General features: G+C 42.3%; 1 protein-coding gene across 1 annotated transcript in view; it reads right to left on the reverse strand.

Moving 5' to 3' along the window:
* Positions 1–221: 221 nt before the first annotated feature.
* The window catches only part of banp (BTG3 associated nuclear protein), a 33,637-nt gene continuing 16,975 nt past the window's right edge, over positions 222–16,883 (reverse strand). Inside the window, exons 12-13 of the mRNA XM_034588445.1 lie at positions 5,724–5,864; positions 222–1,846 (exon numbers count right to left, since the gene is read on the reverse strand). Of these exons, the coding sequence (XP_034444336.1) occupies positions 1,730–1,846; positions 5,724–5,864 (258 nt within the window). The 3' untranslated portion in view covers positions 222–1,729. The remainder of the gene's footprint in view (positions 1,847–5,723; positions 5,865–16,883) is intronic.

Consider the following 16,883-nt stretch of genomic DNA (forward strand, 5'->3'; position numbering starts at 1 on the left):
ACTGGTCTATCCCGTGAAATCTTAGCCCGGCTTGGAGTGGAATTTTAAAGGGGAGTAAATGGACTTTAACACGGCCTCCAAAGGGGAGAGAGAAAAACAAAAGCTGAGTAAGAGCAGAGAGGAAAACGTCGGAGAGGCAGAGAGGGGAATGGACAAGGCAGTTTAAAGTGGGGTCAGAGACAGCAACATCAGACTGAAGGGAAACAAGAGGAAGCAGCCAAGACCATGGATGTTGTTTTATCAAGTTCATTGTGTTGCCTGGTTCTTTCCACAACTCCAAAATACACTATTACATCACAGTGAGCATGGGAAACTTCCCCAAACCAGCACAACGCCTCCGAGTGTCTCGCTTATCTCTTCTCTCGATGGCTGCAAAAAAATATTATTCATCATTAGAGGAGCATCGTTCCAGCACAACCCGACAATACATTCTCTGTTTCTGCTGTGAGATAAAAATAACCACACAGTGGACATATTGTGGAGGTTAAAAGTTATTCCAGCTCAGAAACTGTTAGACTGTGGCCGACATATTAATTTCAGTCTTATGGCAAAAATCGTAGGGCTTATTTTTGCTGTCTATTTTGTGAAGATTGCTGACAGTACAGTAGCCCAATCCTATGGTTGTTGAAGCTAACATGATACATATTTACTAGCTCAACATGAAACAAGACCTCAAAACCAAAGTATTATATCATGCTTTCCTCAATTGTCTATTTGTGGCAGATGAAAGCATGTCTCGGGAAACTTTGAAGACACTTTGATGACCAGGGCCGATGGAAATACAGAGAAAATAGAGGAAGAAACCAAAATAAAAACACGCTTTTATGGCAACCACAAACATGTTTTATTCACTTGAATGTATCTTTCACAGAGACTGGGGGAAATAAACAACTTCAAGGTTTCCTTGGTATTCTACAAGTGACTTGTACTGTCTACCACTGGCACCATCTCCTCCATTTCATGGTGTTCTACCTCTGAAATTAAAGCTCCCAGAGAATTACGGCACATCATGATTAGATAAATCAAAGAAAGCTGTGTGGCTAAAGTAATATGAAAACAAGCTGAACAAAGTAAAGGAAGGAAACGCTCACAGCTGGGAGACGCAGTATGGGCTAATGCATGGAGAGTGACAGGAAACCCAGTGAAACACAACTAAGAGTAGCTGTCCTCAGCTGAATCTGCTTTCCACTGCAGCCCACTGTGACGACGACGAGAAAAAGAGCACAGTACTGGTTGTTTGAGGTGGGATTCAGACAAACCCTCGCAGGGGTTTCAGGGTTAGCCAAGCAGCTTAGCTCCAAAGTCGATGTAAACAAGTGTGTGCTGATGAAGTGGCAGGTTGATGGTCTGCATACTGCAGCATCCTCCCTGGATAGACGGTAATCCCACTGTGTATGCTGCGTTGGCCACGTTCGTCTGGTGATGAAAACACTACAAAGAGCACGTTGATGTTTGGAGCATCGTGTTCTTTTCGAGTTCTCAGTGAACCTTTTCACACTATGACATCGAGTTGGTAGAGAAGTGAGCAGTTTGCAGGGTGAGAACAAAAAAACTGAAAAAGATGCATCTTCCCTCGATTTCATCAGCGACCTTCAGTATTTATAAAAGTTTTCTGACTTGACTGCTCCTCAGACTATTTGGATTTGTTGACTCCCGATCTTCCATTCGGCCTCGCCGGGCCTTGCTGCAGGGCAGAGTTCTGGGCTGCGTTGACCCAGACGTTGGGATCTCAGGTGGCAACAGAGCTGACAATCTGCACCACCTCGCCATTCTCGCCCTTGATGGCACCCTGGATGGCCTCCTTCACCTCCATGTCCGCCGGCAGGGCTGGAGTCAGCTCAGCAGCCTGGGCCACATAAAAAGAGAGGAGAGGGAAAACAATGAGAAAACAACTAATTATGTAGCATCCTGCTTGAGCTAATTAGGTGTAACCTCGAAAAAACACCTGCAACGCAAAAGGAAATGTATTTCCTGTGAACTAACAGATGGAGACGGAGCTTTACTACAGCTCCTGGCTCTGTGTCATTGTGGCAGACAGAGGAATGATGAGAAGGAGATCAGAGAGGAGATATAGGAGGGAGAAGAAAGGACGGCGGTGAAAGGAATGAGAAAAGAAGCAGAGTGATCGGTGGTTGACAAGAGATGAGCTTTTTGTATGCTAATGCTCGTTGACTGCGTCTATGCTCGGTGTCAGACAGAGCGAGGTATTGTGCGGGTAAAAAGCTCTTAAAGGATGAGAGGTTCATGACTCAGCCCTGGATGATGACCATGAAGAGTGACTCACTCCTTCCTGAAATGCACGCCAAAGGTTCCCTCAAACACACCTGCAGCATTTAATCCTCCCTCCAGTCCAGCATGTTGTCACTAGACAACAGCACTGACTGGAGCACAGCTGCACCACGGCAGCACACACCATGAAACAACAGGCCAACACTGTAAACACTGGGGGTGCAGAGGCTCATTCACAGATCCATTTTTTTTTTTCAATGAGCGTTTCCACATGTTTACCTGTCATAACATGGGCTTTGCTCTCTGTTTGAAAGTACTGACAGATAATGGAACCCTTGCTTTGAATGGTGTTATCACAGAAGTGCTCTGGCATTTTTCAAAGGCGTGTTTTTAAACCTGCCGGTCTCAGATCTCTAGTCCCGACTTTGGACTTGAGATGGAGATAAATCACTTTGAGTCCAAATTCAGCCACATATTTTAACCATCTTGCAGAAATGCCCCGTGGAAATATCAGTGTGTATTTCCCCCTACTTCTTCTAGTTTGTGTAATGGAAACTATTATATAAAGGAGGGGGGGGGGGGGGGGGGGGGGGATGCAGAGATAAATAAATACAAAAGCTTAAGTAATTTTTCAAGAACCTGCAAGAACGGTTCCATGTGTCTGGAAACAGATGAGAGCAATTCTCTCGATTTAACACTTTTGAGAAACGGGGGAAAAAGAACAGCGCTGACCTTGTTCTGAACTTTGAGCAGAAAGTCAGCTCTGCTTACACGCTGGATCATCAAGACCCAACTGTGACAATAAGCCACCCTGTGCCAGCCAATCAGGCCAAGCACGTTGGTTCCCACACGGCCACTTGACTCTAACTCTTTATAAAGCATTTAAACTGAAAAGTTACACTTTTTATTAAGCGTTCAAATTGGTCTGCGCTGTTCTGTATCTTTTGAGTTCCTTTTGTTGTAACATATTATTCACCTCGGCCGAGGAGGTTTTGTTTTCATCTGCGTTTGTTAACAGTATTATGCAAAAAATTACTCACTGATTTCCAGGAAATCTTGTGGACGGGTGGGGCATGAGCAAAGGAAGAACCCTTTAAAGTTTTGAATGGATCCAGATAAACGGGCAGATCCAGTATTTTTCTTCACTTTCTTCAACATGGTGAGAGAGGGTGTTAACCTTTGGCGGAAGTAAATAATCCCCGAGCGCCCTTCTAGCCTGTCATGTTATTTGTTTATTGTCTGGATAGATACACGCAGGCTCTTACTTTTACTTTAAGGTATGCTGAGAAAAAAAAAGAGTCTACATCAACATGTAGGTGTTTAAGCACCAGCCTCTTTTCTCAGCACATTAACATCTTACATTCGAAGTGTGATGAAAACCTTCAATAGGGAGTTTAAATACTGTTTGATCAATGGACGCCACATTGTTAACAGGCGGTTTCATTCTGTCCCTGACGACATCCCAGTGCCCTCAATGAACCCGAACTCCATTGAGCAGAAAGTTGATGACTGATCAGACCTCTGTCAACTTTGTTGATTTCTGTCAAGATCTGTGTACAGTCGAAGCCTGGAAAAATGAGACTTTAAAAAAATAAATTCAAACAAATCAGTTGAGTAAACAAACAGTTTGATTGCTTACTGCACCGAGTAACATTGGGCATCGATTAAAATACAGTGCATGGGGTGGCAATAACTGTGCATGCTCATGGATGCACAAACAAATAGTGTTTCGGGGTCCATCAGTATTGTGTATGATCTACACCCAAAGCATTTAATTAACATAGTTGGCTTTAACCACCTACACTCTCAACAGGGCAAGGAACCAATTACCAAGACAACTACAGACAACAAACGGACAACAAACAGACAATGAGTCTTACTGAGAAGACAGAGTCTCAACAAGGGAATGCCAAAACCTGATGTGAGGCCGGTCAGCACATTTGCTCTTCGCATGTCTTGCAGGGAGGTGAATATAATCAATTACACTACACTCGTATGCAAGGAGATAATATCAGGACAGGACTGGTATTCAACACAGAAATACATCCTCTGAAGTTCTCTCTGTTTATATTATAACAACACAACAAAGAGCCGACTCACATCAGGTCCAGACACTTTTTTGAGCATGTGACTTGAGGGAAAGAAGCTGCAAAGAGAAAATAATATTCGACATGTTGGAGCAAAACAAAAGCAGAGAGAACAATGGAAAAGTGCTGTTCTTGAATATTCCTCGGAGAGTTTAAGTGACCACTTCAAAGATCGCTGTGCCATGTGCACCATCCTGATTCCACATGTGGCTGTTGCTCAACACACTCTATCATCCAGGGATTTCAGGCAAATCTACTAATTACAACTCTTCTCCTTTTACAGTGTTAAATTACTGTTTGTCCAAGCACCTGTCATGACTGAAAGATAAGTGCTTTTTATTTAAGCTGAAATATGACAACAGGAGAAAAACAGACTCATTGTACCTGTAAGTAGTTTGGCTAAATTGCTAAAATTGCACTCACATTTCTATTTGAACATTACCGTAATTAAGAATGAAATATTTCAGGATATATTCAGCCTCATTATGAAGCTAATCAAACAATTATAGTACAAAAAGAAGGGAAGCGCCAACCACCAGACTCTTTGGCTCATAGTCAGCCCTTTCATTCTTGAAAAAACAAAACAAGAATAAAGTTAAAATTAAATGAGTCCTAAAATTTAAGTAAGTACAGAAATGGTGAGTTCTGTATAAACAAATTTTAACTATCGGCCATTGCTTTAAAGTGTATTTTTCATCTCAAAACAACATGCATTTTTCACTTGTGACATATTTTAGATCAAAATCAGTTTCGGGGGAGCTTAACACAAGCACAATGAACCACTGTTCCAATTGGACGGCTGTGCAGTGTTGAAAAACAGGGGGCTGGGCGAGGAGGGGACTGGCTGTCAAAGTGTTTCAACACTTGGATGAGCGTGACATTTTCTACATGTTGAAAACACAACATCCAGCTCATTAAATAAGTTTTAAAAAGTACAAAGCTGTGTTCTTCATTTTGGGCGATAACTACAAGCTCCAAGAAACACTGAAGTGAGAAATATTCCCTCACTGAGCTGGGAAGTTAGTTTCTTCTGCTGCCACTGGCAGAGAGGCAGAGACTTAATGAATAGTTTTGCCAAGTTTAATAAAATCTCTTTCAGATTTCGTGTCAGTCTTTAATGACTTGAGGTGGTGTGGTCTTGTTGTTTGTTTGGAATGACGACATTTTGAATCAGCTGCACAGGTAATTTTGTGGCTCTGGCATCTTCTCCAGAAACAGCTGATGCGGCTCATTAGTATTTGCTCCACTTCACATACCAGGCTAACTAAAAAAAGCAGTTTCCCAGGAATTAAGCTGAATGTGGATTGGTTAAAAAACTCAAACAGATTAGTATGCTTTTTATCAAAGTAATTATAGCTGCATACTCCAGCACATGGATTGTATTTATTTTGTGTGTATGTATGTTACCTGTACTGCAGCCGTGTGATCTGTGACAGGGGCCAGTTGGACATACTGTACTTGGATGTCAGGCGGGAGAGAGGAGCCCTCTACAGCTGTGGCCCCTCCATCAGCGGATGCCACCGCTATCAGCTGAGCGCCACGCAGCACCTACGACAGACAGGGAAGGAAGAGGACAGAGGAAAGTTGATTAGCATCAATGGCATTTTCTGTCCATTTTCAACTTCATCAGTCAATTAATCTTTAGTTCTTTTTTCAAATCGCCTCCATCATCAGATCCATCCAGTCCTGCAATGATCTATAGCCCACACCACTGGAAAGAAAAACCAAATAAACACAAACTGCACAAGGCCTCATTTGTCTGCTATCTGGTATATTCATGTTCTTTTATTGTTTACAGCTATTTATGTGCACAAGCATGGTGTTCCACACACACACACACACACACACACACACACACACACACACACACACACACACACACACACACACACACACACACACACACACACACACACACACACACACACACACACACACACACACACACACACACACACACACACACAGCTTTGTGGGGAGGCAAGAGTCATGTGTTGGTATCAAAGTGGTGCAAATAAACATTTCAGCTGTGCTGTTTTCACTCCTTCACAACCCAACATCTCTTTATACATTGACTTGGAGAGGAAAGTTATGGTCCGTTCAATTCAATTATATTATATAAGTTTTGCTTTCCTGGATTGCATAACTTGATATTCTAGTTAGGTGGTTTTTATTTGCACTCATTCCATTATCGAGACAAAACTGGCAGAGAACGGCTTGTGAGCCATCGCAGGGGGATTCTAATCTCCCACAGTGTTGAAATTCCGCCAGGAGACATTAGAGCTGTGCGGATTCGATGCACTAATTACAGAGCAGTAAAGTGCAGCTGGAGTGTTGCAGAGTAATCCTATAGTTCGTCGAGTCTGTTCCTATACGCAGACTGTGACCGCAAACTCACACAGGACTTGCATGTATATGCACTTGTGCGAGATCACACACACAAACACACATGCACACGCTCTGGGATTAGCAGAGTATGTTGTTAATTTGGATAGCATAACTCCCATGTGGCAACAGACACACAAATTAACATACAATCATCCTGTCAACAAAAACACATAGTAAGACGGATGGAGGAAAACATTTCCTCGGCTTTGTTTGTACTTATTCATTTTAATCAGACAAGGGTCGCAGACCACACGACTTCCCTCCAGTGTGGCCCACAGCTTTCCAGCAGTACATTTCTCAGAGGGGGGGAATGCTGGTTTGAAATAAAGGGTATTCCCACATGAACCGACAGCATGTTCTAATTTAGAGTTTTTTTTTTCCTTCAATCACATGGCCTTGAAATGAACACAGGCCCCTTCAGTGTCTCCTGCCTGGCAGGTTTCATTTGTATGTTGTCTTTCTGGGCTTTTTCTCCGATGTTATGTGAGGTCTCTGTCTCCAGCTCAATCTTCCTCCAGCTGCACTGGATGCTGGGACTGGCTGAGACATGCTGAAGAGACATTAAAAATTTAAAGGAGAATATGCGAGCCTGCAGAAAAACCCAAACCTCACAAACCTCAATTACAGATGATGTTTGTTGCCCCCTAACCCCAGAGTCCCACACTGCCTCCCAAACCCTGACTTCGACCTTTGCTTTGAAGTTCTGAGTGAAGTGATGGGCCCAGAAGGTTCAGTTACCCACCCCCCCCCTGGTATCCGCCAGAGTTGCCTCTTCATCGCACAGACTTTGCCAGTTTCACCACAAAATGTGCCGCCTCATCACCATAATGTGCCAGGCTCGGCAGGCCCTATGGAAGTTATTAGCCTAAGAAGTCTGTCTGACTCACCCAATCAGACAACCAGGACACTTCACAGACACGGATTGAGGGCGAACGAGTTTGACTCCAAATATAGCAGAAGACTCAACAGTTGAGCTGGTTTAAATGAATCATTGTTTGATGACCCTTTAGACTTTCTTGATTTAATTACAGAATAAGCCTGGAGGGTTGGGTTGGTGTAAACAGACGATGAAAAGAAATATGTGTCATTGCTTTCTTGCAGAGAATTAGAACCAAAGATCGATACCACTCTTATTCCTGTACACTAAATATGAAGTTGGAGACAGCAGCCAGTTAGCTTAGCTTAGCAGAAAGACAAGCAAGGGGGGACAACTAGCTTGGATCTGTCCAAATGTAAAACACACTATTATTACTATAAAAATCTAATTACAAATGGCTTTTGGACAGAACAAAGCTACCTGTCCCCATTGCTACCAGACTTTATCGGTGTCCCAATTCAGGGGCCACCTTTTTCGGTTGGCTGCTTCCTTTGTGGGCTGCGTAGACCATGAAGGCCAAACCAAAATGATACGGTCTGGTCTATGGACAATTTCTGTGATATGCTTCACCAGCTTGTCCCACCCGTACTACTGTAGCCTAGCAACAAAGCTGCAGTTGGACACAATAAAAACGTGTGTTAAAGCCCTTTGGTTTTTTTAACATGTGCACCTGAAACTTACATTAACAGTGTAAGCGTTTGACGTTTGTGTTTCGCCACTTGCCGCCGTCATTAACTCATTGAAAAGCAATTTTTCACCAAAGCGCAATGAATCCTGGGATAGGTTTGCCCAAGAAAGATCCACCCATTAGATCCTTCATTGCTCGGATACATTTGAAGGAGCATTTACAATGGGAGTCTAATGACGTGGCTGTGATGCAATCGGTCTTCAAATGTAGCCTCTGAAGGATGCATCCCCTGAATTGGCATACAGCTTTTATGCCAAGCTAAGCTTAAAAACTCCTGCCACCATCTTTTCCAAACTGTCAAACTTTTCCTTTAAGACTAGTATACAGCAAATAGTTTAAGTGGGCACATGGTTTCTGCCAAGTGCTTCTGCAGTCGTGTGAGTGTGTGTGTGTGTGTGTAAGCTCAATCATGATGAGGAGTCTATACTGTCCAACTAATGTATCTAAATGTGCAATTACCATCGTCCAAGTGATGCTATGGTTGACACTTGAGATTGCAGACACTTGTCTCGCTCAATTAGATTCTCAACCTCCATTTGAGAGCAGTTTGCATTCTCAGCTGTGAGGAGCGGCACACAGAGGCTCACAAAAGCATTTACAGAGTTGGAACAGTGTGTGAGATCTTGGCAGCGATTACACAGGAACTTCTCGGGGCCTACATCCTGTCCCAGGACTTGCTCTGTCAGAACAACTCGTCTCTACTGCTTGGACGAAATATTGTCTCGCTTGGCTTAAGTGTCAGTCGAAATCAATGAAAGACTAAACCTATGCTCCAAAAAAATGTACATCCATTTCACAGAAGCTGCCCTGAAAGTGTACTGAGAGTGTACTGAGAGTGTACTGAGAGTGTACTGAGAGTGTACTCCCCACGAGGATTAATTACTAATTTGTTGTCTAAGATTACCTCAACGTTGGAAAATCGTATAGAACACTGTCGACTGCTATTAAGTGATTCTGTGAGTTCTGATGATAATTATCTCTCATTCAGCTGGTAGGAGATCATCATTAAGCTTGTTGGCAATGATGCAAAAACAAAAGTAATTGCTAAATTGTATAAAGGAAAGGTTTTATGAGGTAGAAAACGAGTCTAAAACTGTTAGTAGAAAAGACATATTGTACAGCAGGGTGACAAATATTTGAGGGGGCTGCCCTGGAGCAGAGAAGTTCCCTGACAATGGGAAAACTTTACAGCCTTGCTTTGATTGCCTAACTGCGTCAGTGTGCAGCAAGGAGCAGGGCTGACTCACTTAAAATACAGCTCAATATATTAGATTTGATGTTTGTGAGCTCAATCTGTCAGAAACAGGGACCATCAGCAGATCTTAAGTGCATTGGTTACTGTTGACCTCAACGTTTAAGGGATTGGGTCCCTTAAATAATAGTGCTGGTTGCTGGACAGCTCCCAGGCTGGAGGGCCAAGGAGCATAGCAGACGAGCGGCATGTGACACTGCAGCACAGTAATGGACTGAGGCGCACAATCAAGAACATCTTAAATTTTCTGCAGGCTTTGCAAGCTGCTGTGGCCTTAAGAGAAACATATTTTGCTGATGCTGTAATGTTTTCAGTAATGGATTCAGGACACAATATAGAATACAGCCATGGGAGAGGAACGACACAAACGTGAACAGAAACAGCAGCTTAATGTAAAAAGATGATTTCAAGAATGAATGATAATAACCAACTGCATAAACAAGACTTTTTAACCCTGCCATCATCTCTGGTTGTCTAGAAGATTTCAAAATGGACGTTTTTCCATTTTCTTCACATGAAAATAGTTAAACATGAATAATGAAGGCTTTAAGAAAATATGATTTGTTTGGAAATACAACAATGGATCTAAATTCCCATCTTTAATCCTTTTTGGCTGTGTCAGAGTAGTGCACCAATATGAAAAAAAAAAAAGGAGAAAAAAAAAAACCTGCTTCCACAATACACATACTTGATTAAGGCTGGCATCAATTCTCAAGCTCTCCGGAGGTCTCACTTAGAGTCAGCTGTGAATCGGAAGATGTTATGAGTCACCAGCTGAGAGTACGTGTGTTAGTGTCTGAGTATGCCTTTAAAGATTCTGCTTAAAGGGATAGTTCACACAGAAAGGAAAATTCACTCATTATCTACTCACCCTTATGCCGATGTGGGGGTGGGTGCCACCACATCTGCATAGGGGTGAGTAGATAATGAGGGAATTTTCATTTTTGGATGAACTCTTCCTTTAGGCCTCAAATCAAAGAACGCCGGAATCGCTCATAATGCAAGATCCTCCTTTTTGAGGAAACAGAAATACATAGAAAATAAGATTTAAGGTTTTGCTGTGCTTAAGAGAGCGACACAAATCTGTTTTCCATCACTCTCAGTGGAGCACCTCCTCTTCCTTCAGATCCGAAAAATAAAGAAAAAACCAAACCAAAACAGGGAAATGAAAAAAAGAAACATTTGGACTTTGGAGTGGCTGGAACTTCCTCTCAGCTTCACAGCCGTCAACAACATCTGCAACTGCCAGGCCTGGACAGATGTCCGAGCAGAAACACTAGCTCTGGGTTAAAAGTTGGGGTGGGAGGGGAGTGGAGGAGGGTGGAGAACTAAGGGCTGGCTGCGACTTTGCTGTAAAGATGCCTGACCCAGCAGTGCTCTCATGACTGCTTGTTTGGTGCAGACTAGGAAGGCGAACACACTGACCTAAAAACGTCTCACTGCAGTCATTACTTTTCTTAGTTACGTTTCCTTTTATTTCACCTCTGAGGAGTATTCTGAATTCAGCTGTGCCTCAGCTCACAATATGATTGAATAGACAACAGACGAGTTGTGCTACAAATCAAAATTTGTCAGGAGTTGAAATAGGAGCCAATGAGTATCCTTCTTTGTTCCTCTGTGATTTGTGAATTCCCTGACTTGTTTTGTGTTATACGTTAAGGCATTTCACAAGTGATATTATGATACATTACTAATATGTCGAGACATTAATCTTTGAAATACACACTTGTTATAAATAGTATGTCTTGCAAGACCGCTGACCTTCTAATGTGGCCTACAGCTTCCCGTTTCCACTCACACAGCGACACCGCCTCGACACCAGAGGTCGACACCTGCATCGAATAAAACCCTCCCTTGTATCCTTTGCTCCGCAGCTCCGACCCGCAGACTGGGAATCAGATTGAAACAGGGCTCGGAGAGGTTTTATGACAAAACCTTGACCTGACTTCTGACCCAGAACTGGCAAATCCAAATGGGGTTGATTGCAAAAAGTGCAAATAAAAGTTGGGACCTTTGAAAATTAAAAGAATAAATCCAAACTTGACTAAGCGATGAGAGCATTTTTAAATCGTCTCTAAATGTAATAATTTAAGATGATGATCATGTTTACAATTATCCTGCAGGAGCCGGAGGAGATGATATACAATTGTTGGAAACGTCAAACTAACGAGGTATTACACTGCACAAAATACCCACATCTTAATCTAGCTATGAATCAGAATCTACAAACGCACGTTGATAGAGGCCAAGACATTTCTTAAATCAAATGTAATTTTCCTGACACATCTCATTCTGTTTTCAATTTCTGGTACTTGACATCAAATAAGAAAAAACAAATAAAAAAGCATTGGAAACAACATGTTGGTGATAAATTAAAGGAACAGCCAACATAAAGTGTCTTGGTAAGGTGTTGGGCCACGCTATACTGCCAGAACAACTTCAGCGCACCTCGCCAGTGACTACAACTCTCTGGATAAGCTCTGAAAGGATGAACCATCATCTTCCAAAACATATTCCCTCATTTTGGTGTTTTAATGATGGCGGTGATGGAGAGTAATGTTGAACACATCAGTCTAACATCTCTCATGGGATGTTCAGTTGGGTTGAGATCTGGTGACTGTGGTTGCAGCATATGATTCACATCATTTTCATACTCCCCAATCTCAGTGAACCTTCAAATCTATCACATATCATCAAATCTGCCAAATGCATTCACTGCTGCTTCACCTGTGCATTTGCCAGCATTAGTAAAAGAGAGAAAACAAAATGTTCTGATGACTATCAAGCAACATCCATCTCAACATCTGCCTTGTCCTTTCTCTGGATTAATTATTTGTTTAATAGTCACATCAATCAATGTCAAGGAGATTGGGTGGTCTGAAGACATCATATTCATTTTTTACTTACATTTTACAAAACACCATTTGGTTGCAGTGTAACTTATGGAAGTTGTTTGCTATCATTCCCATTCCAACAAGTTATATTGTTCCCCCACTGCTAGTTGCGCTGCCTTTTCCCCCAACCACAAAACGTTGGCTATACTCTGCAGGCCAAGAGTAATTTAAAAGACTGATGCGTGATCTAGTTCTGTTAATCAAGTTCTTCTATGCTTTTTATGATTATAACTTTTATGTGTGTTAAATACCTTGATCAAGATGTTTGCATAAATCGAGCCCCGCCTTAACCTGGTTTTAATCAAGCCCAGATCTTTGTCCATTCACTCATTATTGCTTGAACTGTCCCTGTTAGTATCCTGGTGGAGTTCAAACTGATGGATGATGGAAGCACTGAAGGTCTGGGTCTGATGAGACAAGGCTGCACTAGGCCTGTGCTGCGGGTGAGTCACACTGAAATGCATCTAAAACATCTGGTCCCTCTTACTCACTCAGACTGCGACCCTGGGCTCTGCCCACAAAGACAAAGGAGAACGCCACTGGGGGGGTACCCTCCTCTGCACTGCTGCAGAATGCTGAGCTAGAAACAGACACACACCCACACCTACAGTAAACTAAGGATTCCCCAATCTGCAGGTATTTATCTCCAAGCCATGATGACACAGGGACACAAAGCAGACCACTAGTCCTTTGAAACTGGATCCACCACTGGACCTCTAAATCCTTGACTGCTTACATGCATTCCACATATAATAAACATTGGTCATAAAACATCTTATTTGTATCTTTTTGTCTCATTTCGACCCTCCCAAAGTTCTGTGAATCATAGGAATCTGCACAAACCTTTTACACAATTCTTGAGCGGAGAGAAGAGGACAACTGAGCGAGTCCGGCTGGAGGCCAGCAGATTGATTCCAGCACGAATCACACCCTGATTGTGTGCGCTTCACTTTACATGTCATTCAAGCATCTGTTTTTTGTGTAGACATGCCAAATACAAGAGATACTGTCCTAGAACGCCAGATGTTTACCAATGCTAACTGACAGCAGACATCAAAAGGAGGTGCCGTCTCTGGCACAAACACACACAACTGTAATAACGTCAACACTTACAGTATAACATAACAAGTTCACAGTTCAAAACGCTGATTTATGCATTCCCTCTTCATCTGTGATTTCATTGTCTCATTTTCCCCGTCCGACCATCTTTTTCTTATTCTGCACTACATCAATTCATCTATATATCCCTCTGCCTCTCCACACCACGACTCCATGACACGTACGGCCTTTGTTTTTCCTGGTCTTGGACTGGTTGTGTGTTTACAGGTTCTGGCAGCACGGCCAGAGGGACCAGAGCCGAGCCGGACTCTGCTCTGTGACCCAGTTCCCACATTGAACATTAGCAATGCCACTTGGGAGGGAGGATCCACCAGATGCACCATAACATGTGCAGAGAGGAAGGGATGACAGCACTTCAGCCGGGGAGGGAGTGAGGTGAGGGAACTTGTTCATACTCGTGATGATCCCATCTTAAGCCCCCTGACGGGCAGCATTTGGGTCCATCAGACAATGACAGGATAAGTAAATATGGTTTATAGACCTATCAAGATGTGACTGACACAACATTGTTTTAAAGCCATCTTTTGAAACAGTGGATTGGCCGCTCCTATGTAAGTTTTATTCCCGTATTTACCACAACAACCCTGTTTTTATGTGGCACCTGGTGCCGTGCATTTGTTTAGCGGAGTCTGTTTTTGTTCGATTTATAGCTCGACTGTTGTCAGTTTCCAATCATGAATTGGGCAAAACATCTATTCCAGACGGTCTCCCTTTTTGGCATTCCTCTCACCATGGTTTTTTCTTTCTCCCCTCCTCCTCACTCCTTTCATCTTCCAATCCTCCATTTGGTCTGCATCAGTGCAGGGTAAGATCACAGCCCAGTGGGAGAAGGGCACTAGATAAGAGGCTATGACAGACAGCGACTGCAGTAAAGTAGTTATTTTATAGTTTCATGGGTTTTCCTTCTCTTCCGTCTGCATGACAAGGTTTTTATAGGCCACCACCACAGAACTTTGCTCAGAATTTCTGCTGACACAGTTGCTCTCAGATCAGGGCACAGTTGGCACAGAGCAGCACAAAAGTGGATACACAAACATCTGCCACCAGAAAATACACAAATTCAATGGGCACATCAGGGGTTAGACAAAAAAAAACACAAAGTAAATAGTTACATGTGTGTTACTGTTCTCAGGCTGCAACAACTAACGATTTGTTTTCATTGATTCGTCTATCAATTCTTTTTTGTTTAGTTGATTGGTCTAATGATTATTTATTTCAATTAATCTATCAATTCTTTTCTGCTTTGCCTCTTCCTGAGAAAAAAAAAAAGATACTAAATAAAAATCTGTGACATAGTTTAACATGAAATCTATTAATAAAGTGAGGAATTGTACTATTAATCACAAAAGTTATATAAGTTATATTATTATCAATTGAAATAAAGAATCATGTTTTTGTTGTTTAAGAATAAGGCCTTTACATCTACAATGGGAGTGGATCCTCTTACCCAAGGTCGACCATATTGCCCAACCGTTTTTTGCAGCAGCCCAGAAAGGATTAACCAAACATGAGCTATAAACAGGCCATTTCACATTTCTACATTACCTGATGTCACCTCGTGATCTCCTATTTGCATGGGAGGGGAGGCTGAGGGGTATTCAGATATTTGCATTCTCCACAAGCTGCCACCAACTCCTTCACACTGAATATATATATATATATTTAATGTTCCCCTGCTATAGATTCATGTCCACATTATCAACACACACGTGTGGGTACTAATGCATTGAACACAAATCAACATATTTATGTAAACGACATAATCGATCATACAAAATGCGTCATTCCGGCCCTACACCGTTCTGCTCACTGCATGCAGTAAATCTCCCTTGGCAACACAGGGGATGACGGGTGGACAGATGGCAGAAAGAGGGGTCAGTCTGCAGCCCTCTTAATATTTTAAAGCTCCCTGTCTCCTCAACAACAAAGACACCTCAATTTATTATCTCAGTAAAGCTGGACCCCGGGTTTGACCCCTCATCCATTAACAAAGCCCCAAACCCTCTCACTCATCTCTTGCTGAAAAAAGAACCTTGTTTAAATTAAATCTGGAGCTTAACAGTAAACAAAGAATTTGCAGTACTAGTTAACTCACTGGACACCACAAGTTACTCAAACCCAGACACATGATATATGACTGACGAGCTGCGAGTGGAAAATATAAGAATGAAAATATCCCGTTCTTCCTTCAACAAGTGATCACAGATATAATTTGCTGATTACACTCCTTTGATCACAAAGGAAAAAACATCTATAGTCTCACCAGTGCAGGAGTCATCTTTCTGAAAATTCACTACAACACATATCAACATCCAAAGTTTTCTTTCCTATCACAATACAACCAAGATACACCATGAATTTTCTGAAAGAAATACCTCACTTCTGACAACATAGGCAGGATGAAACTGGCCTGTGGAGAAAATGATGTGCCATGAGTAGCAGCCTCATAAACAGAAACAACTAGCCAAACTAGAATGGTGAAAACTAGCTAGGGATAGTCGGTGAAGTCTGTTGACAATTAAACAGTTTTTTAAAGGGGGTCTCACAATATGTTATTTATTTAAAACAAACAAACAAAAAGATTGATTAGGCATGCACACAAGTAATTAAAATATCTATTACCCATGGCTAACCCCAGTGGAGGGGAAAAGAGCAGAGGGAATCACTAAACTGCCTCCAGAATATCTCCATACTGACAATCTGTGTCCAGTATGTTGCTTCTTGTGACATATCCGACATGACAGTTTCACACAAAGCTGAGATGTGACAGTGCCAGACCACCTCAGGATGAGGATCTGATAATAACTTTAAATGTGACAAATGCTGCACAAAGTCAAAAACGAAGGACGTTCCAGACAAACAAGTACAACATGTGCAACAACTAAAAGGAAAAAACAAGAGTGCAAAAACATCTGCGTGAAGCTGTTAAACCGTACAGCCTGAGAGTGCCACAACTTTTCTTTTTCATGTAACGGATCTGAACACAGCCAAGGTTCAACCAGAGAGTGTAAACATCTGACAGTTAATGTGACCTGGAGTGATTGGAGGCAGCAGGTGGCCTTTAAAAGGCAGGTGTAGTCAGGGAAGACGAAAAGCAGCGAGTGTCAGATAGGGATGAGAGGATAACTGCCCCAGAGAAAGCAAGGGAAGAGAGAGAGGGAGAGAGAGAGTCCTTCTGTGATGAATTGCGTGGGCTAGGCTTACACTAACATAGCCTCAGCAATATATTGCCAGATTACAAAAACATTGACATCATCCATAGCCTATTTGATCTAGGCCTCTGTGTAAACACACAAATTAAGACATGCGTATAAGCACACACATCAGATTTAAATGTGATCTGTATTGT

This window comes from Hippoglossus hippoglossus, chromosome 6 (genome assembly GCF_009819705.1).
Source record: "Hippoglossus hippoglossus isolate fHipHip1 chromosome 6, fHipHip1.pri, whole genome shotgun sequence".
NCBI classification, from domain to species: domain Eukaryota; kingdom Metazoa; phylum Chordata; class Actinopteri; order Pleuronectiformes; family Pleuronectidae; genus Hippoglossus; species Hippoglossus hippoglossus.